The following is a 24,134-nucleotide window of genomic DNA, read 5'->3' as shown; positions in this document are numbered from 1 at the left end:
TGTCGGGTAATGAAAATCATTAAAAAAAAAAGAAAGTCAAAGTGTTACAAAGAACATAGTAAAAAGCGAAGGCCTGTATCAAAAAAAAGGCTACCCGATGGTGGAAAAATTAGATAAATGCAAGAAGGGTATAAAATACATGAAGCATATATATATATATATATATATATGTTTGTGTGTGCAACAATAATTAGTGGGGAAAAAGAGGCCATGGATTTGAAAGAGAGCAAGAAGGGGCATTGTGGGAGGGCTTGGAGGGAGGGGAGGGAAGGGGGGGAACGATGAGGCTGTATGATAATCAAAAACCTAAAGGCAGTTTGAAAATAAGATAAAGTAAAAACACAGCTAAAGTAAAACTAGAAGAAAAGTGAAGCAAACAGGAAAAGTATGAATAACCAGAACAACCCCTGAGCCCTGAGACCTGGAGTCTCCAGTTGGAGAAAGCTGAGTTTCCCTTTGCCAGCGGGTGGCAATTGCAGAGAGCGTCGGGATTAGGAGTGAGAGCGTCACATAGCAAACTGCCCCACGTGGCATGTGATCCGCTGAGCTTGATCCCCTAGAACCATAGGTTTAGTGGTATTCCTAGCTTCACTGTACAGATAGGGAATAGGGCTCAGGGAGGCTGTGACACTAGCCAGAGAGCCGCGTGTGCCCACCACAGGAGTCAAAATCAGCTTCACCTCAGGCGTCTCCTCCTTCAAGCTGCAGCCCCAGCCAGCAGAGCTCCTTCCCCTACACGCACGAGAGAGGCCTGGTGGGGTGTTTTCCAGTGAGGTTCGCAGTCGCTTGGGAACTTGCGCAGTCCAAGAACAACGGTCCACGTCCTATTTCAGCAAAGTCAGAGTAAATGCCTGTCGCCTCTGCTGAGCCCTGGGGAGTAGAGGCTGGGCCATCCTGGGGGAAAAGGACTTTCTGCCCCCGCAGTGCGGGCACTTCTCCACTCTTTTCCTGGGCCTTGGCTTTTAAATCCCCCCGCACCCTGTATTACTTATGGCTTAGGAGGCAGTCATATCTCTCCTCTGCTACCCAAGGGCTCTTCTTGCTGCAGTCCTCAAGACCTAACCGTGAAGTAAGCCGGGAGGATTGATCTGATGGGATCCATCTGTGTAAGCCTCAGGAATCCCACAAGACTAGCCAGCAGTTCGTGCAGGTTAGGAAGGTCAGGCTACAGGGAAGCACAGGCCCACTCGTATCCCCAGACCCTGGAAGGAAAGCGAAATTCAGCAGCCAGAAACAAAATCAGGGTCCCGGAACATGGGCGACAGCGCCTCGAGACACCACTAGAGGGCGCCACGAACCAGACAACCCAGGCCCTCCTCGGCGAGCCACTTCCCGCAGAGGTCAGCCTTTCACCAGAAAGCTTTCTGAGCGTCTGAGGCTGCTGCAGCCTTAAGAGGCCAGCCAAGGATTGCAGTCAGAGCATCATCCCCAGAGGCAGCGAGGAGACAGGAAACCTGCATCCTGCCTGACGATGTTCAGCCTGGATTGCATCCCCTGGTCCTGCCAGCGGGTTCATCCCATGGGAGCCCGGGGCAGGACCAAAGGCAGGGCGCCCATGGGGTGAGATGAGGGGCGGCAACCTGAGTGCTCCCTCCAGGCGCTGATGGAGCCCCCCACCCCCAGGATCAGGCAGAGAAGCCTGCTGTCCGGGTTCAGGTGAGCAGCGGTGAGGGGCAGGTGAGCCAGGACTCACGCGCACACAGCAGGATTCTCACCCAGCAGCGGCCCTGTGCGCGGTGAGTGGGCGGCTGGGGCTGCACGAATTTCCAGACCACGGGCTGTGAGTTCATACTTTAAAGATGGACTTAAGAGCCCCTCCTAGGCCGCATTAAATTTTTGTATGGCTGGGAGCACCACGATTCCACAGTGAGACCCTCCCCCGGGTGCTGTGGGGTGTCAGGTAAATGTATTCGGGTTTGCAGTTCAATGCTAGCTGTTATTAGCGCCTGCAGGTGGGGTGATTGAGGCCACAGGGGCACTGGCCTGAGTCCAGAGCAACCCGATTTGTTGAGAGCATGGTGCGGAGCCATGGCGAGAGCTGAGTCATGTTCAGGGAGGCCGCCAGCTCACTCTCTGGGCAAGCCCAGCTGTGCTTGACTTGGCTGGGTATGGCCTGCTCTTGACCTGGCTTAGAAAGGTGGGTGGGGGAAGGCTGAGGTGGAGGGTGGGGAGCAGATTCTCGTTCACAGGGACGGCACCGCACCCCCACAGTAACATAGGGGTCTGGGAGCCCTCAGCCCTGACTAGTTATGGACTCCCAGAGTCTAGTCCAGCACCCATCTCTCCCCTGCCAACCCTCTCTGCTCCTGTGGAAAGCAGCCCCGCCCAGTTCCCTGGGAGACCAGGCAGGGTTTAGCCAATCAGCACGACCCACTGGTTTGGATCTAATCTCAAGGGGTTTTAACAGTAGTCCCCAAACAAGCCCTTAGGGGAAGGGGTTTTAACAGTGGTCGGGACAAGCCCCTTGGTCCTCCTGAGAATGGAAAATCTACTCTTTCCTCCTGCTGGGTGGAAGAGGAGAAATATTAGCCCCTGAAGCCCACCCCACCCAGAGGGAAGGGTGGGAGGAGGGGAGAAGAGGGGGAAGAGATCGCAGAAGCAAACAGAAGGGGAAAGGAACCCGGGCTTGATTGACAGTGTCAACCTGCTGGATCCCGCCCGCCAGGTTATGATGATGCTTCCCCTAAAAGAGCCAACACATGAATTCAACTTTAACTTAGCTTTTTGTTTGTTTTGTTTCGTTTTTTAAATAGGGACTCATGTAGCACAGGCTGGCTCTGAGCTTACTGTGTAGCTGAGGATAACCTTGAACTTCTGATCCTCTGCTTCTGCCTCCTGGGTGCTGGGATTACAGACACACACACACACACACACACACACACACACACACACACACACACACACCAGCTTTGTGCCCTATTAGGAACCAGACCCAGAACTTTCCTTCTACAATGGGTTGGGGGGAGATGCTCCACCAATGTCCCTGCTCCCACTCCAGTCCACCTGTTTCCAAGCTTCTAGGACAGAAGGGAGGTGTCACTCCAGACCCATCGGGGTCTCTGAGGCTGGTACCAGCTCCAGGGTCTTCATTTCCTAGCCCCAACTGTCTCTGTCCTAACCCTGAAGGCTCCCAGCTCAGCTGTGAACTCTGGGCTGTCTGTACTCCTGGGCCCAAGGACATGCTGGCATCTTGGGCCTGGGCCCTTGTCAATTTAGTGCTTACCCATGGTCTGCTCCTCTCAGCAACCCCAAAGACAGTCTGTCCCCTCCATTCCAGGCGCCGTCCCCTGGAGACTGGTCAGTGACAGGAACTGTGCCCAAATGCTAAAACGTGAGCCAGAAGTCACAGCCAGCCCCCACAGAACGCTGGCCACTAGTGCAGAGCCCCGGGCTTCCGGGGCCCGTGGCATCGAGATGAACTGATGACAGCCCACATCCCTGCCTCCCCCACGTTTCTGCTTCTCCCGGCCCAGGCTGCAAAGATCCACCAGGGCTCACTCTGTAACCTCGGGCCTGCTACGAGCTCAGCTCGGAGAGGCCAGCAGAGTAGAGACAAGGCGAGCAGTGGAAGAGCACTCTGGGATTGTCCTCCCAGGAGGTGCTCCCCCATCTGCAGATACATCAGATGTGCTAAGACAGGCGACACTGTGCCGTCACCTCAGAGCCCAGCTCAGCTTTATGTCCCTAGGGGCTGCTGTGGGAGTGATGGCGATGGCTGCAGAAATGCCACTTGGCTAGTCATGACCAAGTTTGCTTGCTTGTTTGGGTTTTTTTCTGTTTCCCACAACTATAAGTGATGCTGTAATGATGACAAATTTCCAAAAGCAGAGTAGACGGGTGGCACCCTGAGGAGGTGACACGGCTCTCCCGGGCTCCACCCCTGCACCTGGATCCCAAGCCCCAGTATGTGAGCCAGAAGTCACCCCACACGTTCTGAGAAGTTTGCACATGTTCCCATAGGTCCATGGCTCCTTGGAAAACTCAGAATCTAGCAGCCAGAGCTCTTGGCTCACACCAGCCCTGGCTTCCGCTGACGCATCTGGCATCTGTTCCCTCTGCGAGGCGGCTGTCACTGCTGGTCCCATTTTACAGATTTGAGGAACTGATACTGTGACTTCCCCAAGTTTGCTCTCGGATCCCCAAGGTACAGGCTCCGCAGAGAAACGAGTCCCTTGCAGCAGCTTCATGTTGGAAATCCGGGCAAGCGCCTGGAAAGGGCGTTCTAAATATATTTCTTTACTATAGATGCTGATCGCCTGCTGCTGAAAGCAGGAATTAGCTTGTCTGCCTGAGGATGCGGCTGCTGCCTTCGAGAGAAGACACGGGAGAAATCTGCAGACTGCCAGCTTAGAGATGCTGCCAACTGCTTCCAGCAGAAGAACCTTCGCTGCCAAATACTTCAGTAAGGATTTGGGTCTGTGTGGGGGAGTGACTTTGTGTTTGACTTCTTGCTTGAGGGTGGGGTGGTTTGGGGCCACTGAAAGGGCCTCTTTGGTTTTCTGGGCTGCGGGCACCACGCAGTATATGGTCAGGGCTCAATCTTCCTTCAGCTCCCGGCACTGGCTGGTGACCCAGTACTCAGCCCTGTACGCCAGCATCTGCTCTATGTCTGCCTGAAAAACGGGCTCCAACAGGATAGCAAGTGTCAGGGGTCCTGGACTCCAGTGGTTGAGGACTCTAATGGCATTTGATTCCATGAGGACCACCATGTCCATTGGCCACTTGGACGCTAGGTGTAGCTTCCACAGGGAGAGCTGTGCATCCCAAGGTTCCCCTGTCTGTGCCAGGAAATCACCCACCTAGCAGTGAGCCAAAAGATGTGGGGGGATGGTTGGGTAGCCCCAGGGAAGTGCTGGGATAAAAGCAGTTAGCCACAGTGGGACTATTGTCTGAGTCACGGGCTGCTTCGGTGTGCCCTGAAGGTGCTGGTCCCTTCAAGAGCTGAGTCTTGTAGATACTGGGTCACACCATTGTAGGTACAGAAGGTGTAAGGTCATGCAGGTGTCTAGCCTTGCAGGTGATGGACCTTGAAGATGCTGAGCCTTGAAGATACTGAGCCTTGCAGGAGCTGGGTCTTGAAGGTGCTGGGTCATATAGATGCTAGTCCCTGCAGGTGCTGGCTAGGTGTAGGCCTCAGGTCCTGCTGGAGCTGCCCTGCTCAAATGTGTGAGCATTGACTGGACCCCAGGCAGGACGGAGCTGCTTGTGTTTGTAGCTGGGTGATGTTCTCTGGTAGTATGGACCTTAGTGCTGAATTCCAGAAACAAATACTATCTGTGGCATCCTCAGGGTTTCTGGTCCTGCGTTAGAAGCTGAGGGAGCTCTTCAAACTCCCCAACATCCTCTGGAGATGTCTGCTTAACTGTCTTAGGTGGACCCCAGGGTTCAGCACATTTTTATGTCACCGCCAGCATCAGGAGAAAGTGATCACAGCCACAGGGCTTGGACTCCAGCTTTGCCGTTGCCATCCTGATGTGCGGGATAAGGAGAAAGTTTCCTTCACCGGGGCAGGATTGGGTGGGCTGGAAGCCAGGACTGGGTCCTGAGTCCGGGCTATTCTGGGTGGACGCTGCACTGGAATCAGTGCACAGAGATCAGGAGAGAAATCGGGCTGGGGCAGCTGAGATCGCAGTGTTGGAAATCCTCCAGGCATTTTTCCTGCAGCTGGGGTCACAGTGTCAGCCAGCTCTGGTGAAAAGTCCTGGCTTTTGTTGGAGGGTCAGCCACCAGATTTGTCCGATTGTGGAATGTGCCCCACCTGCAGAGGGCATGTGCCAACCTGTTGAGAAGGAGCAAAGGAGATGCTACATGAGGATTTAATGAATATGACTGCATTGATTTTTATATTAAAATAAAATTCACATGGCAGAGAGTTAGCAGTCTGGGAGTATAAAATTCAGCGGCAGTCCCTCCGAACAACATGCTGTGTGGCCACAACCTCAGACTAGCTCACAAGCACTGTCGTCCCCTCCAGACCAAGCAGCCCCCACGTACAGCCCTGAGAGCCACCCGTCTGTCTGTCTGCGTGGCCTGGGCTGCTGCACAGGTCTGATGAGTGAGTGAGTGAGTGTATGGACCTCTGCGGATTCGTGTGATGTGGCAGGTGCCTGTGCTTTCTTCCTTTTCACTGCGTTGGTTTTAAGTGATGATCATCTCAGACTCCTAAGCAACTCTGGGGGAAATGGCAATCTTGTTTCACAGAAGGCTTCGGAAAGGGGAGGCATTAGAGGAGACAGTGGGGACAATTTCTCTCCTCCCTCCTCTTCCTCCTCCATCCTCTCTCTCTCTCTCTCTCTCTCTCTCTCTCTCTCTCTCTCTCTCTCTCTCTCTCTCTCTCTCTCTCTGTCTGTCTCTCTGTCTCCTGGTTTAATCATGGTTCTTTTCAGGAATAGGACTAATAGAATACACACACACACACACACACACACACACACACACACACACACACTGATTTCTTAGAGTGGCTTTTAGGCTGTGGTCCGGCTAGTCTGACAGTGCCTGTCTCCCAGCAGAAAGGCCAAGATTCTGGTAGTTGTTCTAAGAGTCTGGATGTCTCAGCTGGTTTATATTGAAATCCCAAAGACGTGGGCTTTAAAACCATCACGGTACTAAAATACTGTGATACTGCCTCCTCGGGAGGATGGATAAACTTGTCGGCGAGAGTTAGGGCAGGCAGACAGCAAGAGCTTGCTTCTTCCATGTCCTTTTAGGAGTACTGACACCAGAAGGCGTGGCCCAATGCAGGGTGGGTCTTCTGACCTCAAATGATCCAGTTAAGAGAACTCACGGACATGCCCAGCTGCTTCGGTTTTAGTTGATTCCAGACGTGGTCAAGCTGACAGCCAAGATCAGCCATCACACCTGGAGAATATTATTAAGGAGCAGAAGTTTGCTCTTGACCGATGCTTGCAGAGATGAGGGGCAAATATACAGTTCTTGGGGGTTAAGCCCCTCTGCTGGACCTCATACCCATCGATCCAGGCACCATTCTGCCAGAGGACCCGCTGGGACGTCCCTTGTAGCAGGAAGCCAGCGCAACTTGATTCGACCAGGTACCTTTGCGCCTTGTGGAAGGGTCACATGGTGTATGTCCCGGGCTCTGTTGATGTTAACAGATGAACAGACATACAGGGACCGCATCTCTCAGGTAGTAATGGCTTACGTTTCTACATCTTACCGGAATTTACTTTGCTGGCATTTCTGCTTGGGCACTGTTGTGTGTGTTCATGAGGGACGGCAGAGTCTTAATTTGTATAATCCTTTGTCCGTCTTGACATCAGAAGGACAGCAGCTTCAAAGAGTGAGTTGGGAAGCTGTCCCCTGTCTTGGTCTGTCCTATTTAGGGTTACTGTCGCTGTGATGAAACACCATGACCGATGGGGAGGAACGGGTTTAAAGCTCACACTCCCATATCACCCCCATCATCAAAGGAAGTCAGGACAGGAACTCCTGGAGGCAGGAGCTGAAGCAGGCGCCATGAGGAATGTGCTTCCTGGCTTGCTCACCATGGCTGGCTCAGCCTACTTTCTTATGGAACCCAGGACCATCAACCCAGAGATGGCCCCGCCCACCATGAGCCTCTGACATAAACCACTAATGAAGAGAATGTGCCCTACAGCTGGACCGTGTGGAGGCATTTTCTCAGATGAGATGTCCTCCTTTTATGTGACTCTAGCTTGTGTCGAGGTGACATAAAATCATTGTCCAAGGCAAAATCAACTCGGGAAGGAAAGGATTTATTAGGCTCACACACTGAGGTCATAGTTCATTCCCAAGGGAAGTCAGGCCAGTAGCTGAAGCGTTTTGAAACCATGGAGGAAGGCCACTGACTGCCTCATTCTCTGCCTCGTGTTTAGTGACCTTTCTTACACAACCCAGGACCAGCTTCCCAAGGATGACGCTACCCCCAGATGGCCTGGCCTTTCAGCATCAGCCATTGATCAAATCAGTCTCTCCCAGACGTGGCCAAGGGCAATCTGATCTAGGTCATTCTTCAATCGAGGTTCCCGCTTCCTGGTGATGAGCCCAATGATTCGCAACCTCTTTAGAAGTCACGTATCAGATATCCTGCATATCCAATATTGATATTATGATTCATTACAGCTATGAAATAGAAACAAGATAATTTTTGTTGCTAAAGTTTTTTGTTGTTGTTGTTTTTCGAGACAGAGTTTCTCTGTATTGTTTTTTGGAGTCCGTCCTGGAACTTGCTCTGTAGACCAGGCTGGCCTCGAACTCACAGAGATCTGCCTGCCTCTGCCTCCCGAGTGCTGGGATTAAAGGCGTGCGCCACCAACACCCGGCTTGTTGCTAAAATTTTTAAAGCTAAGTTTTTAAATCAGTTTACTAAGAGAGAAGGTTATAGTCACTTGTTCTTTGCTTTGGGTTCCTGGCAGCACAGTACCTTTCCAGAAATGTGTGCCAGAGGCCTGGCTACTCACCCACTGCAGCCAGGAAATAAGGACAGAAGGAAGGTATCCAGTGTCTCCTACGAGCAGGCCCCCAGTGACCCAACCTCTTCCCACTAAATTTCCACCTCTTTAAGGTCCAGTAGCTGCACAGGCTGGGAACCAAGCCTCTTGCTCTTTAAGCCTTTAGGGCAATGGTCCTCAACCCGTGGGTCGCAACCCCTTCGGGGTCAAATGACCCTTTTGCAGGGGTCATGTATCAGATATCCGGAATATCAGATATTTATGTGATGATTCACAACAGTAGCGAAATCAGAGTTATGAAGTAGCAACAAAGTAAGTTTATGGTTGGGGGTCACCACAGCATGAGAACTGTGTTAAACGGTCCCAGCGTTAGGAGGGTTGAGGGCCGCTGCTCTGGGGTCTTTTCAGATCAGACCATAGCCGCTTGCTGATGCGTTCGTGTCTTAGTCCCTGTGATCAGCCCTGACATAGTTACTGTTCCTCTTCTCAACCTGGCAACTGTTAAGATTGCGGAGTGACGGGGCCAGTTCCAGCTGTCTCTCTAGCTTTGATACAACCATCTTTTTCTGTCTTTTTCCTTCCGTCTGTGACTTGGAGCTGCCATGACGACTCTCTTACATAGAACATGTGACTAGAGCTCACCACTGCAAGCAAATAATGTAGATTTGACCATGTTTCCCCCTGAATTCCCACAGGACTCTTATCCCCAAAGTCACACATTAGTGGTACAAGAAGACTGCAGCTTAATCTGACTGTGGAAAGTGACCAGTGTCTTTAACAAGTAGAATTTTGGCATATCGGTTAAAACAGATTAAAAATAAAGTGGTACATAACAAAAACGCATGTTTGGAGAGTATTCCCATGGATCCTTGGTTCTGTCATCTCCGGTCTCCTCGGTTCTTCCAGGGCTGCCGTCCCGCTAGCGGACACGTCTTCCGGGGTTTCCTCTAACACAGCTCCATAGCGGGGACTTCTCTCTGGACCTCAGGGGAGGCTGCCATTTGCCTTTCTCGCTTTTGCAAGTCAGCTTTCACATACGTTGGCACTGATGAACAGTTTTCATTTTTCTTCTGGCTCTCTGAATATCTCCCTCTACTTCCAGTTTTCATTGTTGAGAGGTGTGGTCACCTGCCAATCACATGGGCACGCCTCCATGTCACCAGGGCCATTTGTTCCTGCTACTTTCAGGCCTTGTCTTTTCTTTGCAAATTTTGTCATCTCATTTTCCCATAACATCAACCCTGGCACTGTCCGTCTGTCCATCTGCCCACAGCTCTCTCTCTCTCTCTCTCTCTCTCTCTCTCTCTCTCTCTCTCTCTCTCTCCATCCTCCTTGGGTTTACTACCTGTGAAAAATAATACTTTCCATCAATTGGAAAGTTCCAGTCTTCTGTTCCTGGCTGTCCGTCTCCATCTGCCTGGGGCATGCATTGCACGCATATTGACAGACATGCTTGCCCTTGTTTCCCATAACCTGTTCCTTTTCTGTAGAGTGAAGGCCCTGCCATGCTGTCTGAACCCCCAAATAACACACAAGACGCCATATTAATTATGAAGCTGTTGGCCATTTGCTTGTTTCTTACTGGCTATCTCTGACTTAAGTATTTAACCCATAATTGTTAATCTAAGTATTTCTCTTACTGGAGAAAGGGTCCAGACCTCTTACTCCTCTGGCAGGCTACATTGTTGTCTGCCTGTGTCTCTCTTTCCCAGAATCCTCCTCGACTCCTAGTCCCACCTATCTTGCTTCCCTATTGGCCAACAGTGTTTTATTGACATATACACAGGACTTCTCCATCATCTCCTCTTTTCTGTCTAAATAAAAAGAAAGGTTTTAACTTTAACATAGTCAAATTATATATAACAGAACAGTTATCAAGTAAGAACATAGTTACAATATTTTGTCCATTAACATTTAGTAAGATTTAAAGAAACTATCATCTATCCTATCTTTGTGAGTCTAAAGTCTTATATGTAGCTTATCTTTTATTATAACCAAGGAAAACTATAATTATAACTGTCTTCAACTCCATCAAAGACCACAGAAGGATAATATATAAGCACTAGAATTGACAGAGACATCTCGCTGCCTGGACAGTCACCCAAAGTTCCTCTGTAACACTGGGGCATCCATCTTCAGCCCATAAGGCCACCACAGTGTGTCTGGAAGTCTTCTCAGCAAAGCAGGAAATTTCAAACTGTCTACCTGCATTGGCACTCTGTCAGTCATTTTTCTGTGTCCTACAGAAAGTCTGGTAGACTCTTCCATGAAGCAGGAACCCTGAAAGACTGTTTGAGTTCAGCAGTCACTTTCCTGTGGGTCCTGCATGTCCAGTTTATATAGCAACAGTCAAACAGTCTAGGCAAGAGCAGTTTCTTGCCCAAATGGCTAATCTTGCCATGTTGAAAGCAAACTCCATAATGAGTTTCTTCGATGCCCATCTTCCTCTCAGTAGGTCTGTGGGAAGACAAGGGGTTCTCTCCATTCAAGTAGCCCTTCAGCTTACCTTAGCTCTCCATTCCTTCTGAGCCCCTTGTTGGCAATTTGTTTAGGCTTAAGTCTGGCAAGAGCGTGTAGGGTCCTCTCCAGACTCCACTGTACATGCACACAGTCCCAGCACCAATGTAAGCCCCAAGCAAGAGTGGCAGTCTCCCTCATTCCTGCTGCCAAGACAACAGAGGCTGCTTGCCTTCTGCTGAGCGGGGCTGTTGCTGACTGCTCACAACTGAATGGACCATTCCTGTCATGTGCCTGATCTCCACGACGGCCCCATCCTGGCACAACCTCTCTAAGGACTGAGCTGGAGACCTTGGGCAAGGAGCAGCCCCAAACAGGGAAGCCACAGACTTGTACTGAGCCTTCCCCAAAGTCCAGCCATTAGTGCAATGAAAAGCATTTTCTAATGGTTTCACACATTTGATCAACTTCAGAAGTAGCTGTCTTTGTCAGTTTTGTTTAGCTTTATAGTCGCATCTCCCAGTTGTAGCTGGGAGTCTTGCCTCCTACTTATGGGTTTCGGGATTCCCTGAGTCTGCTCTCCTCTTAGGACAGAGGCCCCATCTCCTCCTCTGGCTTTGCTGCTCCCCCATAGTGGTCAGGCAAGCATCACTTTGGATGAGGAGGGGAGGAAGAAGAGCTGGTTAGAGCTGATTGCATAGTAGCTGACCACCAAACTTATACCTCACATATAATGTGCATTTAAACCACTGCTGAGGGAATGTGTGACTGCATGAATGAATGAATGAATGAGTGAGTGAGTGAATGAATGGATGAATAGCATGGAAAGACAAATACAGGCCAGGTGACCGTGTGGAGACCCAGAGTAAGATTGAACATACTGCATAACTGCTTCATCCTGGGTGATAGAACGGTTAATTTGAGTGATGCAAGATCATCCTTCAGAAGCCAGCATCATCCTTCATAATGATGGTGAGCAGACACAGAGACACAGACATGCACACGCACGCACACACACACACACACACACACACACACACAGAGAGAGAGAGAGAGAGAGAGAGAGAGAGAGAGAGAGAGAGAGAGAGAGAGAGAGCTCCTAGGTTAGAGATACCTCACGAAGACACACAGAAAGTAGGGCATTGGCAGATGACAGGCCGGGCTGCTACTTCATGCTGTTGTTTAGGTGAATTGGCTATGCCGGGGAGGGGGGGAAGGGGGAGGCGGTGCCAGTCACACTTGTCATTCTTTGGGAACAATTCAGTTTATTTTTCTGGAAATAGGGTCTCTCACTGGGACCTGGTACTCAGTGGCTAGACAGGCTGTCTAGTCAGCTTCTGAGAGTCTACCATCTCTACCAAACTCATGCCACCAAACCCAGCTTTAAAAAAAAGCCACAACTGCTGGTAATCCAGTTAGATGCAACAGTCTAACAGTTTGCTAACTCAGCTGCCTCCCGGCCTCTGATAACACTCTTTAGAAGGCCACCGGCACGTTCTGGAACTGTGTGGGAAGAGGCAGGGAAAGTAGTGTCCATCCACCCCTTAGTTCCAGAAGGTACTTTTCCCTTTTCACTTCTACCTTTTATGCTATAGCCAAACTAAAAATGATAACAATAGCCCCGTCCTGTTTCCAGCTCCCGTCAATGGAAGACCACGGCTCTAAGATGATGACTAGCAATGCTTCCATGAGGAAACAGCCCCAGACAGGCAGCAGCGAAACCATGTATAAATGTGGGTTCCCCCAAAACACAACGTACACAAGGGCTGAGGCGGAGGTGGCATGCTGGGGAGATGAGGCAGGAAGCAGGCCTGACGCTGGAGAATGACCTGCAGGACGGAAGTCCACCACTGGGGCGGGAGGAGACCACTTCTGTGCCAATGGTCCATGCAGGGACTCTGGGGAAGGCTTGAAAGCCTCCAGGAGGAGGGCGATTGCCACCCAGCACCTCCTTCCCAGTGTACAAATTCATTAGCACAGACTCAGGGGGAGCCTGAAACTGGAAGCCAGCAGTCAGCTCACCCAACGGGGAACTCATGGCTGTGGTGAAGCCAGACTTCGCCAAAGGCACAGATATGCACATGGAAGCTTGGCCAAAGCGATTCCCCTCACCAGTGTAGGATACTGTGTGAACTGGGGATTCTGGGACACACGGAAGGAGGGCTCAGGGGGACCCTGGCCTGGTGCAAAGTGAGAGGAAGTGGTGAGCAGAGAGGGGGTCTGGGGGCAGGGCAGAGTCTGCCCTGAGAAGTCTGGCCCCAGCATGGAGAGAGTATAGTAGTGTACAACCCAGCTACGCATGAATGTGTTGGCAGGCCTGTTTTCTCCTTCATCCCCTCGCCATGGCTTCAGGCTCCATCCTCTCCCTGTGCCTCACGTGGCCGTCCCTCTATGATGGGACTATGGTCGTGCTCTTAAATGCCCCTCTTACAAGGACACCGGTCAGGTTGGATTAGGGCCACCAAGTGACCTCATTTCTCTTCGCCACTTCTGCTAAGGCCTAGTGTCCAGAAGGCACGTTCTGGGACACTGGGGTTCCTAACTCCATCCTGGGCACTCTCGTTTGCCGCAGCTCTGAAGAGCCATGAAGAACCTGTACCCAAGGAACAGCACGGGCAGAGCCCTCAGCCAATGTCTAGACAGAATCCGTGCCAGGCACACTGCCCTCCAGGGCGCCTGTGGACAACTGAGTCAGCAGCTTCCTCAGAGAGGCAGCTTCCTGTGGTAACCTCTGTTCCGTCCCAGCTGGGGAAACAACATCCCTATGGTGGTTGGAGAATGAAAGCCACAGCAAGACCACGGCTGTCCACCCTCTCCCCTCTGCATCTGCCCCATTCCTGTCAGACCATGAGGGCCTCCCCATCATCTTATTCTGTGAAAGAAAGATGCTACACCAGCTCACCCCTTACAGAGCTGTGGTGGGAACGGAATATCTAATAAAGAGCACAACTTACAGAGGGCTGAGTAAGACCTGAAGTAGGACGAGTTCCCTTCTGACATAAGACACTGAGATAATCTCTGACTGAGAGCTGCAGCGTGGGGTGCGTGCACGTGTGTGTGTGTGTGTGTGTGTGTGTGTGCATGCGTGTGTGCATACAGAACAACCTCAGGTGTCCCTCTCCAGAAGCCACCAACTTTTTTTGAGGCAAAGTCCCTCATATTCCAAATAGGCTGATTTGGATAGCCAGAGAGCCCTAAAGATCTGCCTGCCTCCACTTTCCCAGCACACACCTCCATGCCCAGCCTTTTATGTGGATTCTGGGAATAAAACCCAGGTCCACTTGGCCATAAGCCAAGCTCATTAAGAGTTGAATCTTCCCACCTCCCACCAAGTCCTTTTACAGACCTTACACAGAGTGGACTGGGGGAGACTCGGGCACAGGGATCCCCATCTGGGCCTGACATGCCATCTGCCAGCTGTTGTGGGCTCAGAGAAAGAATCCAAGCAGCAGCCAGGCATTGGTGGCACACACCTTTAATCCCAGCACTCGGGAGGCAGAGGCAGGTGGATCTCTATGAGTTTGAGACCAGCCTGGTCTACTGAGCGAGTTCCAGGACAGCCTCCAAAGCCACAGAGGAAAAAAAAATTCAAGCAGCATAGGCCAGGATCAATCACTCCAAACTTCCCTCCCAGGCAGCATAGGGGAGTGTGGAGCGCTCCAAACTCCCAGGCAGTGTAGGGGAGTGTTGAGCACTCCAAAATACCTGCTACGGTCTCGAGACCCCCGATGCACACATCTCCTCTTCGAGCAGGAGCACTCATGAACGGTGTCACGCTGAGTTGAGCAACCAGCCCAAGCCGCTGCATTGCCTTTGTCACTGTGCCCATTGTTCAGCAGCACCTTGGCGCTCACTGAGCCCGCGGGCTTTTGGGGGGCTGGGCCTTTGGGTGGACTGAGATGGACACGGGAGGGGGCTGGGCACTGTGGACAATGAGGAGTTGGATGGGAACACAGGCGCACAGCGGCCTCGGGTGACCACTTGTAGCTCTGTGGCTGGATGGACTTGTTATAACTGTGTTAGAGAAGGAAGAGCAGGGTCCACAGCCCCAGGAAGACCAGATATCAATGTTGAGGGTGATCCTTAAGTAAGAAATTTCTAGGGGATAATGTTTCCCCATAGAGTTAGGTCAGCACTGTGGAGCTAGAGGCCTTGTCTTCCTGGTGGAGACAGACAGGAGCCACTTAGAATTGCTTAAACTGGCAGGCTGGGTTTGAGATGTCAGCCTGGCCACCTCCTAGACGATGACTTTTCATGTATCATGTACCTGCCTAGGGCCCCATTTCCCTCTATGACATGAAGTGTCAAGGCAGTTTATTACATGTGTGATGCAGGACAGTGGTTCCAACTTGTGGCGTGTGCTTAGCAAATACTAACTACTAACAATTGTGACATTTGTTAAGGGCAGACACTACCAGTCAGGCACAATGCACTCCCTACCACATCTTGTGCAGAGTTGGAAAGCAGGGATGTCTTGAGCCTAAGGATAACTAGGACCTGCTGTCCCAGGACCCTCAAGAATGATTGGCTTTCCCATTGCAAGGAAGAGGGAAGAGCCATGGCCAGCTGTAGCCTCTGGGCCTTCCTTTGTGTCCATCCTACCTAAGGCTGACTCTCCATGTAATTCACATGCAGGAACCACACCCCAAGCCCATTTGTAGAGGACAAGGGGCCCCTTTTTCCAGGCTGAGCCAACCTTGTGCCCAGCCCTACAACTTACTAATCAGTGAAGCCCCGAGTGATTCCCCAGAGCCCTCCTCAGCCATTCGAGTTTTGGACAGGAACAAGGGTACCCTGCCTCACCCACGGCTCATGCTAGTGTGTGCCCACAATGACCAGATCAGAAGTTATTGCATGCCCTTTGGCGTATCTGAAGACACTGAAATCCAGAATTAAACTTCTGAAGAGGACGGAGCTGCGGTGACAGGAGCCACCACCTCTCCTCTGTGCCCAGCTCTACACAGTCCTTGTTCCTGGCCCACACGTAACACCTGCTTTCTCCAAACCCTGCTGTGGTCACTGGCCCAATCCTCAAGAGCTGGCTTCTCTGAAGGACGACGCTTGTCTCTGGACGTCTGTCTTGCTCTCAGATTCTCCAATGTCAATAAGGTATCCAACAGTTCAGTTCCGTTCCTATCATGAACTGCCCAGAGCAAGCACACAGCCTGCAGGACTATAGACTCGCGCCTCGACTTGAGAGCACTCACAAACGGGTGCCTAGGTCACCCCCTTCTGTCCTCTCCTCATTCAAGGTTCCCACTGCTCTCCTCAGCAGTTCCCTAGGGTAACTCACAAAACTCGAGAGTACACTGAGCTACCATAAGAGATATGAGACTCAGGGCAACGTGAATGCTGGGAGAAACAACAGAGCGAGGGCTGAGGGAGGGGTGGCAGCTGCCACACCCCCTCAGAATGTGCCGTATCCCCAGACCTCTGCGTTTCCCCACCTGAAAGCTCCCTGACGCCCCTCACTGAGGGCCTTTATGGCGGCATTGTGGGGGTGACTGACCAGATCAAACCACTCATCGCTGGTGGTTAAACTTGACCTCCAGCCCCAACCCTCAACTAGTTCATTCATCTGGCAACCCGACCCTATTCTCCCAGAACTGCTGCAGTAAAAGAGACTCAGGCGCCAGGCCACCGTATGATCGTGATGACCAAATGAGGTCCCCAAAGCCCAAATAAAGGTGGACAGAGAGAACCAAGTTGTCCTCTGACCTCCACAGGCTGTGAAAACTGTGTGTCAGCCACCGCACCCCACCCCCACACAGTCACACACAGCAATAGTAACAAATAAAATAAAATGTGGGAGACTTTGAAAAGCAGAAGAGGCGCCTCTCACCCCTCCCATGCAGGACTCCCGAGGAGCTAGGGATCAAGCAGGCTCGTCTCGAGTCATCCCCGATAGAGCAGTCTCTGCCTGGGAAGTAAATGATGGCCGTGCTCCTTGCCTTTGATCCTCACACCCCTGCCAGGTGGTATTCTCATCCCCGTCTTAAAGGAGGAACAGGGATGTGGACAGGGTCCCAGCCATGCTCAACAGTGACCCAGCTGGTATTGGGTGTCAGGGGTGACTCACGATGAGTAACTAACTGAGAGCTACTCACATGGCCCAACACTAAAACAATCTTGTTTCCCATGGAGAAAGGAAAAAAAAAACCTCTCGAACCACTAGTAGTTTCAAGAAGTAGTATTTTGTGTTCAGTTTGACTTCCTCTGGACAGTGTGAGGGTAGATGAGTCCCAGGGACTCCCTGTGTTGGCTTTCTCTTCGGGGCTAAGTGCGTGGACACTGTGGCAGTGGCTAGGGAAGCCCAAACCAACCTTGGTGACCGGGTAAGGACTTCTTTTAACCAGGAGCTTGGTTTGTGGTCCAGGTTTCCTCAGCATCCAGGCCACTCCTCACTTCTCAGTACTGTGAATGGAGAGAGGCGTCAGCAGACTTGAACCCCCATGTACCTGGCCTGCTTAGTCATTCCATCCACATTCTGTAATTGGAGGGAAGTATACAGCTCTCCAGAGCCGCTCCGATCTCTGACCTCAGCCCAGGCCCTCTTGAAGTTCACCTGATGTGATGTAATTGTTCACTCAATCCATAGATTTGGTTGTTGGAAACAGCTGTACAAGGAAGAACATCTCCTAAGAGATCTTCCTAAGAGGGAGACCTGGGCATCCAGCAACTACAGTTAAAGCCACTGCTAGCCAGCCCTCCCTCTCGTTTCCATCCAACACCCCAGGTCTTTGTGCCCATGCTAGCTGACCAGGCGGGAGAACCATAGCCCCACCCTGAAGGACATCAGAGAATCCACCAAAGCTGACTGAGTGCAGAAGGGGAATACCAACCTCATTGCCAGGGATCGAACAGGAAGACCCAGACAACCCCCAGAGGTGATCAGGCAGTGTCATCTAGCTGCAGGTCCCTGGATCAGGGACCAAAGGCTTTTGTTCTTTTAAAGATGAGGCTAGCTCTTGCCCTCTACTGAAATTTGAACCACATGTCGGCACTCCAAAATGGAGTGGGTCTTTCCTCTCACTTCCTGAAATCAGGAACAAGAAGGATGCCCATTGTCTCCTGTTCAACATAGTACTTGAAGCCTCTTTTATTTTGTTTTCCTTTTCTCAATGGGGCCACGTTGAATAAATCTTTCTCTGCTTTTCACTTTAAAATTTAATAAAATAACAATATAAAGAGGGGACTGACCCTGGCCAAATTTAGGGAGGCATGGATGGTCTGGTGGCTTTTCAGCTTCCAGGCTCCAAGTGTATGGCCTCTCCTATGTCCCTAAGGCACCCTGGGACCCCAGGGCCTGGACATGGTACCAAGGGCTCTACCATAAACTCTATCCCTATTGCCCCATCTTGCTGTGGATGAGTCTCCGAGCATCCCTCGCTTAAGTCACTCCCACCCTTTGCTCCCCATCCTCCTCCCCCGTGGAGTTCTCTTGCCCGTGTGAGAGCCATGCTGGAGTAGCAACTGCAGCCTGGGTTGGAAAGATGAAACCCCCAGTGGCAGAGTGTAGGAAGCTGACTTCCTCACAGAGGCAGTGAACAGAGCCTGAGGAACACGTTACGTTAGAGAGCCATCCCCTGCCCACAGACGTTCTGACAAGGTCTGGTGTGGCCAACCACATCCACGGCAAGATGCCACCTGCGCTGTGCCGTAATCACCACCCACCCACCCCCTCCCCACTGGGGCAACTCGGAGTTTTCCTTCCTTCCTGGGATTGTGGGTGCTGCCCATTGCAATCGCTCCATGGCTTTTCTGAACTAATTCGGCTAAGTGCGTAGTTCTTGTCATGTGTGGCTGTTGAAGCTTTTCCCAGCGTCTCCAAGGCTAACTGGTAACTCAGCAGAGATTTCTGCATGGAAAACCTCCTAGTCTCTGCTGTCTTGCGCCTTCCACACCCAGCTAACAGCTCGGTCTTGCTCTTCGCCTCATGCTGAGAAGAGTCTGGGAGAAGACCACAGGGAGGTGACAACTCAGGGCCTCCTTGGGCTTGCTGTTATGATTCACATGGGAGGTTACATCCCACAGGCTTGTTTTGAAGCGAGTTCCCAGCCCACAGCACGTTCTTGAAGGCCATCATGGCTTTGGGAGACAGAGTCTGGCAGTAGGTTGATGTGAAGTTATACCCTGGTTCCATCTGTGGTCTCTGCTTCCGGGTCGCCTTTATGTGAACATCCATGGCCTCCCTGCCATGCCTGCCCCACTACAGGCTAAAATCACTGTGAAACCAGGAGCCATAATAAACCTTTCTTCCCGTAGGTTGCTGCTTATTGGCATTTTGGTTGCAACAAGGCACAAACTTGTTAGACTTTGTCTCAGTTCTTTCTCTCCAAAACATCTCATCTCCAAGCCTTTTCTCCAAAAGCTTCATGTCAGGCTAATTTTTGTCCTGTTATGTACTGCCTCAGGCTCCAGTGACCAAAACATTTGCCTGTGACAGATTTGAGGGGAAACCCCCGCTCCCTGCTCCCTGCTGTTCGTGAGAGAGTTTTGGGTTAGTGAGATCAAAGCAGCCCCAGCAGAGTTTTCATTCCCTACAGTGATGACGCTGGCATGAAGGCTGAGGTTTCTGCAAGATTTTTGCTGACCCGGGGATGTGGAATGGGCCTTGAGTGTGGGTGGGCCAAGGGTCACAAAGATGTTTCCACTGATCTCTAGTGCAGGATTCTAATTAGTGATTTAAGGATTTCCCCAGTCCATGTAAGCTTAGGTTAATTATTTATTATATATATTTTACTAGTTCTTTGAGGGTTTCATGCAAGTTTTGATCATGTTTACTCACCCTCTACCGCCAATTCTTCCCATGCCTACCCAGCATTCCCTTCTCACCTACCCAGCATCCCCTTCTCACCCATCTCCACTGGAGCAGGGTAGACTTTGATAACTGCCCCTCCCTTCCCAGCAGTTAAGAACTGTCAATCCTCATTAATTTTTAAAGTTCTAAAATGTTGTCTTGCCAGCTTTGTTGTTGTTATTGTTGCTGGTGTAAGGGGGGGCGGGCTTTTGAAATCCCTCTGTCATTTCATTTCCCAGCCGTCTGTTGACTCTTTCTTTTAAACTGGGGTGCCCCCGTTGTAGAAAACAACACTTCCTCCGTGTGTAACATGCAGCTTCATCTTCCTGGCCCCAGCTCCTCCGTTCATTTTCAAACATGCACTTTGTATACTCTATTCCTAATTTTAGTTGGAAATCTTTGTGTCCTGTCTTGGTTTGTAGGGAGCAGGAAGTCCCACAACTGGAATTTCCTGGCAATTGTAAATTCTAGCCTCCTCCTTCACTCACACAGGGAGTCTACTCTTGGGTCATACATAGCCACACGGTGTCATGGGCCGGATCCTCTGCACACCGTCGTCTTCCGCTGCCAGCCCTCTCCTAGGCACACCACACGGTGAGCCACCGCGTGCAAACACTCCTTGTTTTAGTTCTTTCGACACCAGCCCCTCCTGTCTGGGTTTTCCCCGCCTTCTCTGCCTGCGTTGGTGGAGGGCTCTTAGCCAAACGTCCCTCTTCCTGCTAACAATGTGTAGGTGCTGGAGTTCTCTGAGTTTGGTTTTGGCTTCTTTTGCTTTCCACATTCTCCTCGGTGGTCTGTCACAGTTAGGTGCCCAGCCGAGACTCTCCTCTGAATGACACTCTTGTATCCAGGTCTCTGGTCAACTTCTCCACCTAATGTCCCTCTGCGGTCAAGACCAGACCCCACAGATGTGACTCCGTGAGACTAGTTTGGTTCGAAGCACTAGCAAAAATGACACATTTGGCTGAAGTTGCCACATTGGCCCCGCTAATGATCAGGAAATAGGAGCAGTTGGGGCAATGGGTGGGAAGTCATGCAGAGCTGTGCTGGGCTTGAGTTCAAAGCTAAGACTATGAACCTACCAGAAGACTATGCTGTGCGTTTTATGAACAAAATGGGTGTTCATAGAATTCATTAGCTAGATGCTCATCAATGACTGCAGTGAAACCATTTAGTCACATATCAGTGGTAGTGGTCACTGACTGCGTAGTTTAGTTGAGTACAAACTATGCTTTGGAGAATACTGGCATGGCCAGGAAGTCCAGTAGTCCCTGGGAACCAGATGAAGTAAAGCAGAATGCTAACACTTGACCCTGGCAGAGATGAAAGGCAGACAGCTAAGCCCCACTTAGGTTTTGAAACAGATTAGGATAAAATAAAGATTGGAAGGAAAGCAGCTTGCCAGAGGTATCCCTTAGGCCAATGGAAGTCACAGTTGGCGCTGGCCAATAAGACTCTCTTGAGGAAACAGAATGAAGGGCTAGAGAGGCCGGGTCTGGAAAGATGGCCTGTGGCTGCCAGGCTGAGATGGAGTTCATAGCACAACTAGAGAAATAGGGAAGGAAATTACTTCAGCTGAGAGTGGACAAAGAGGAGACTGTTTGTCTGTGTTGGTCAGAGAGAAGAGGAACAGGCAAGCTTGCACTGCGGGGTATGACGTAGGCTTCATTTCCAATGAAAAGGAAACCAAAGAAGCCAAAGGCAGGAAGAGGGATTTATTGGAAGTTTGCAAGACTCTTTGGGCCTCAAAGCAGGCTTGGAAAATGAGCAGAAGAGGCGGCGGCTGTAGAGGGTCTACATGTTAGCAGCATAGGCCGACAGAGGAACCGGGACCCTGCTGTAGGACACCTCCCCATGTTTCCGGGTGCTGCTGTCACTGCAGAACATTGTCCCTGCTACAGGCTAGAAAGTTGACTCTGGGCTAGCTGGGCCATATCTGACTGCCTACCAGTGACCAAACAAATCAGCTCTTTATGGCTTCCCCAGAGGCATCTGGGTGTGTCCCCAAGTCAGAGATGGGCTGGCTACTGCCCAGCAAGCAACCGAGTTCTAACCAAGAGAGAAAAAGACTGGGCTGCCCTGGAGAAGGAACCAGCATGGGATGAACTACAAATACGAAGCGTGTGGAGACAAACGGGGGCAGGCAGAGGCGTCCAGGGGAGGGGCTTCCTCTCGGAGGTCTGAGGAGGGAGTCAGGGGCTGTCGGAGGGGAAGTGAGCACACAGGGGACACTGGGACAATCCACTCTTGCCCCTCTTGCCTTCTGCTCGGGCCCTGTCTCTCCTCTTCAAGCAGGTGTTTGCAGTAGGGACCAGGCTTGCTAATCAACAATGCAAAACTGACCGAAACAGTGAATAACCTTTGACCTCCCTTTGAAACCTTCTATTCCAGGGAGGAGAAGTCATTCAGACTGTCACTGAACCCCTGTGAAATCAGGGCCTACTCTCATTATCTGGGTAGGACCTCTCAGTGGCAGCCCTCCCCGATCTCTGCCATACCCCGCTTCAGGAATGATGACAACTGGTTGAACACTCAGTACATCCTTGCCCGGAAACCGGGAATACCTTGTTGCACTGGAGAGACCTTGTGTCCCTCTTTTCTCTCAAGCCCAGACTCCACTTGACCAATAGTGTAGGTCAGCCATAGGTACCTACAAACCCAGCCACCCCCTCCCCACCTCCCTCAGGGGCCCAGTCTCATGTTCGCTCGCTCTCCGAGAAACCCACCCAAAGGATTTGCCACTGAACGACTTCATTCTTTATCTGAAAGCCACTCAGTGCAGCTGAGTCCCAGGCACTCGCCCAGGCTATTTGTCCTGGACTTGACATTTACAGAGGTTTAAAAGTGACACGTGTGAGCCCCGCTCTGTATGGACATGTATGGACAGGGCACCCTTCAAGAAAGAACTTGCTACCCGGGGGGAGGAGCGGGGAGAACCAGCTGCCACTAGCTATTTTCTCTCTTGGGTGAGCCCCCGAGATTCAGTGACCTTTCTGCTGCTGTAAAGAGACATCAGGACTAAGAAAACGACAACTTATAGAAGAAAGAGTTATTGGGGACTTAGAGTTTCAGAGAGTGAGTCCATGGCCATCGTGGTGGAAAGCCGGGCAGCAGGCAGGCAGGCAGGCAGGCAGGCATGGTGTTAGAGCAGTTGCTGAGAGCTTGCATCCTTATGCTCAAGAAGAAGGCAGAGAGAGCTCACTGGGAATGATACTGGATTTGAAACCTCCAAGCCCTGCCCCCACCACCCAGCAGTGACATAGACTCCTCCAACAAGACCACATCTACCCATCCTTCCCAAAGAGTTCCACAAACTGAGGACCAGTACTCAAGCACATGAGCCTGTGGGGGTGTTCTCATTCAAACCACCACACCCGGGTTTCCAGCCAGTGCCGTCCTTTTGTCTTCTGGGTTCTCATTCAAACCACCACACCCGGGTTTCCAGCCAGTGCCGTCCTTTTGTCTTCTGGGGTGACTCCCAGCCGATGACATTGCAACGTGGTATCAACCAAAGCCAGGTCCTTCTTGAGGAAGCTCTGGGTAGTGACAGCACAAGGCCGTGGAACATAGGTCTAACTTCCTTTACCCAGAGCTAGCCTTATTCGATGGCCCAGCTCCCTAGTGCTCCCAGCAGGCAGAGATGCTACTGTAGAGATGAAGTTGACATATGACAAACTATTGTGTCTCAGCCGGATTCATGCGCCTAAGCCTCCTCTCCTGGAGACAAAGGCTACAGGACCCACAAGGGCACAGGTCATAGTTGCATTAGTTACTACTTCCCATCACTGGGACAAAGCACCCAGAGAAAGGCAACTTAAGGTAGGAAAGGTTAATTTTGACTTACAATTTGAAGATACAGTCTATTGTGCCAGAGAAGCCACGGTGGTAAGAGGTGGTCTGCTCTCATCTGGTTGGGTCAGGTGGCAGAGAGATGAATGCTGACACACAGTTGGCTTCCTCCTCTTCCCCGTTTCATTCAGTCTGGGATCCCAGCCCACGGACGGGACAGTGTTGCCTATAATCAGAGTCCATCTCCGTCCCACAGCTTCTCCTCTCTGGAAACACAATCACAGGCATGCCCAGCGGTATGTCTCCTAGGTAATTCCAAGCTGACAATGAATTCCACCCATCATAATTAGGGCTTTGGAAGCAAGCCTCCATTCTCTGGGCTCATCCCTCTTGCCCTGGTCTGCTGTGTCTGGGTTGTTTTTCAATGCATGATTTCAGATTCTGCATCTTTATCCTGACTTGGGTACCAAGACAGTAAATAGATCACTGCCAGAAAAGTGGGAATCCAAGACTCTGGACCCTTTCTGGGGACCTGGCTATGACAATGAGCACCATGAGTACCAACACATAGACCACACCAGTTCAAAGTAACCACAGGATTGGGGCTTGAGAGAGGAGGCATAGAGAAAGGCCGGCCCTCTGGAGCAGAGAATGCT

The 24,134-nt window shown here is 51.2% G+C and overlaps 1 protein-coding gene and 1 long non-coding RNA gene across 2 annotated transcripts in view; one reads left to right on the top strand and one right to left on the bottom strand.

Moving 5' to 3' along the window:
* Nucleotides 1-1,401: 1,401 nt before the first annotated feature.
* The window catches only part of Arhgap22 (Rho GTPase activating protein 22), a 148,760-nt gene continuing 126,027 nt past the window's right edge, over nt 1,402-24,134 (top strand). The window contains exons 1-2 of the mRNA XM_040747724.1: nt 1,402-1,656; nt 4,246-4,402. Coding sequence (XP_040603658.1) covers nt 4,354-4,402 — 49 coding nt within the window. The 5' untranslated portion in view covers nt 1,402-1,656; nt 4,246-4,353. The remainder of the gene's footprint in view (nt 1,657-4,245; nt 4,403-24,134) is intronic.
* Nucleotides 5,625-7,282, bottom strand: LOC121140940. Its single transcript, XR_005877896.1, has 2 exons — nt 7,178-7,282; nt 5,625-5,779 (listed from the first exon to the last, which is right to left on the bottom strand). It is a non-coding gene; the product is annotated as an uncharacterized LOC121140940 (long non-coding RNA).

This window comes from Mesocricetus auratus, unplaced genomic scaffold, assembly GCF_017639785.1.
Source record: "Mesocricetus auratus isolate SY011 unplaced genomic scaffold, BCM_Maur_2.0 Super-Scaffold_100006, whole genome shotgun sequence".
NCBI lineage: Eukaryota > Metazoa > Chordata > Mammalia > Rodentia > Cricetidae > Mesocricetus > Mesocricetus auratus.
This window is presented reverse-complemented; position numbering and strand designations above follow the sequence as displayed.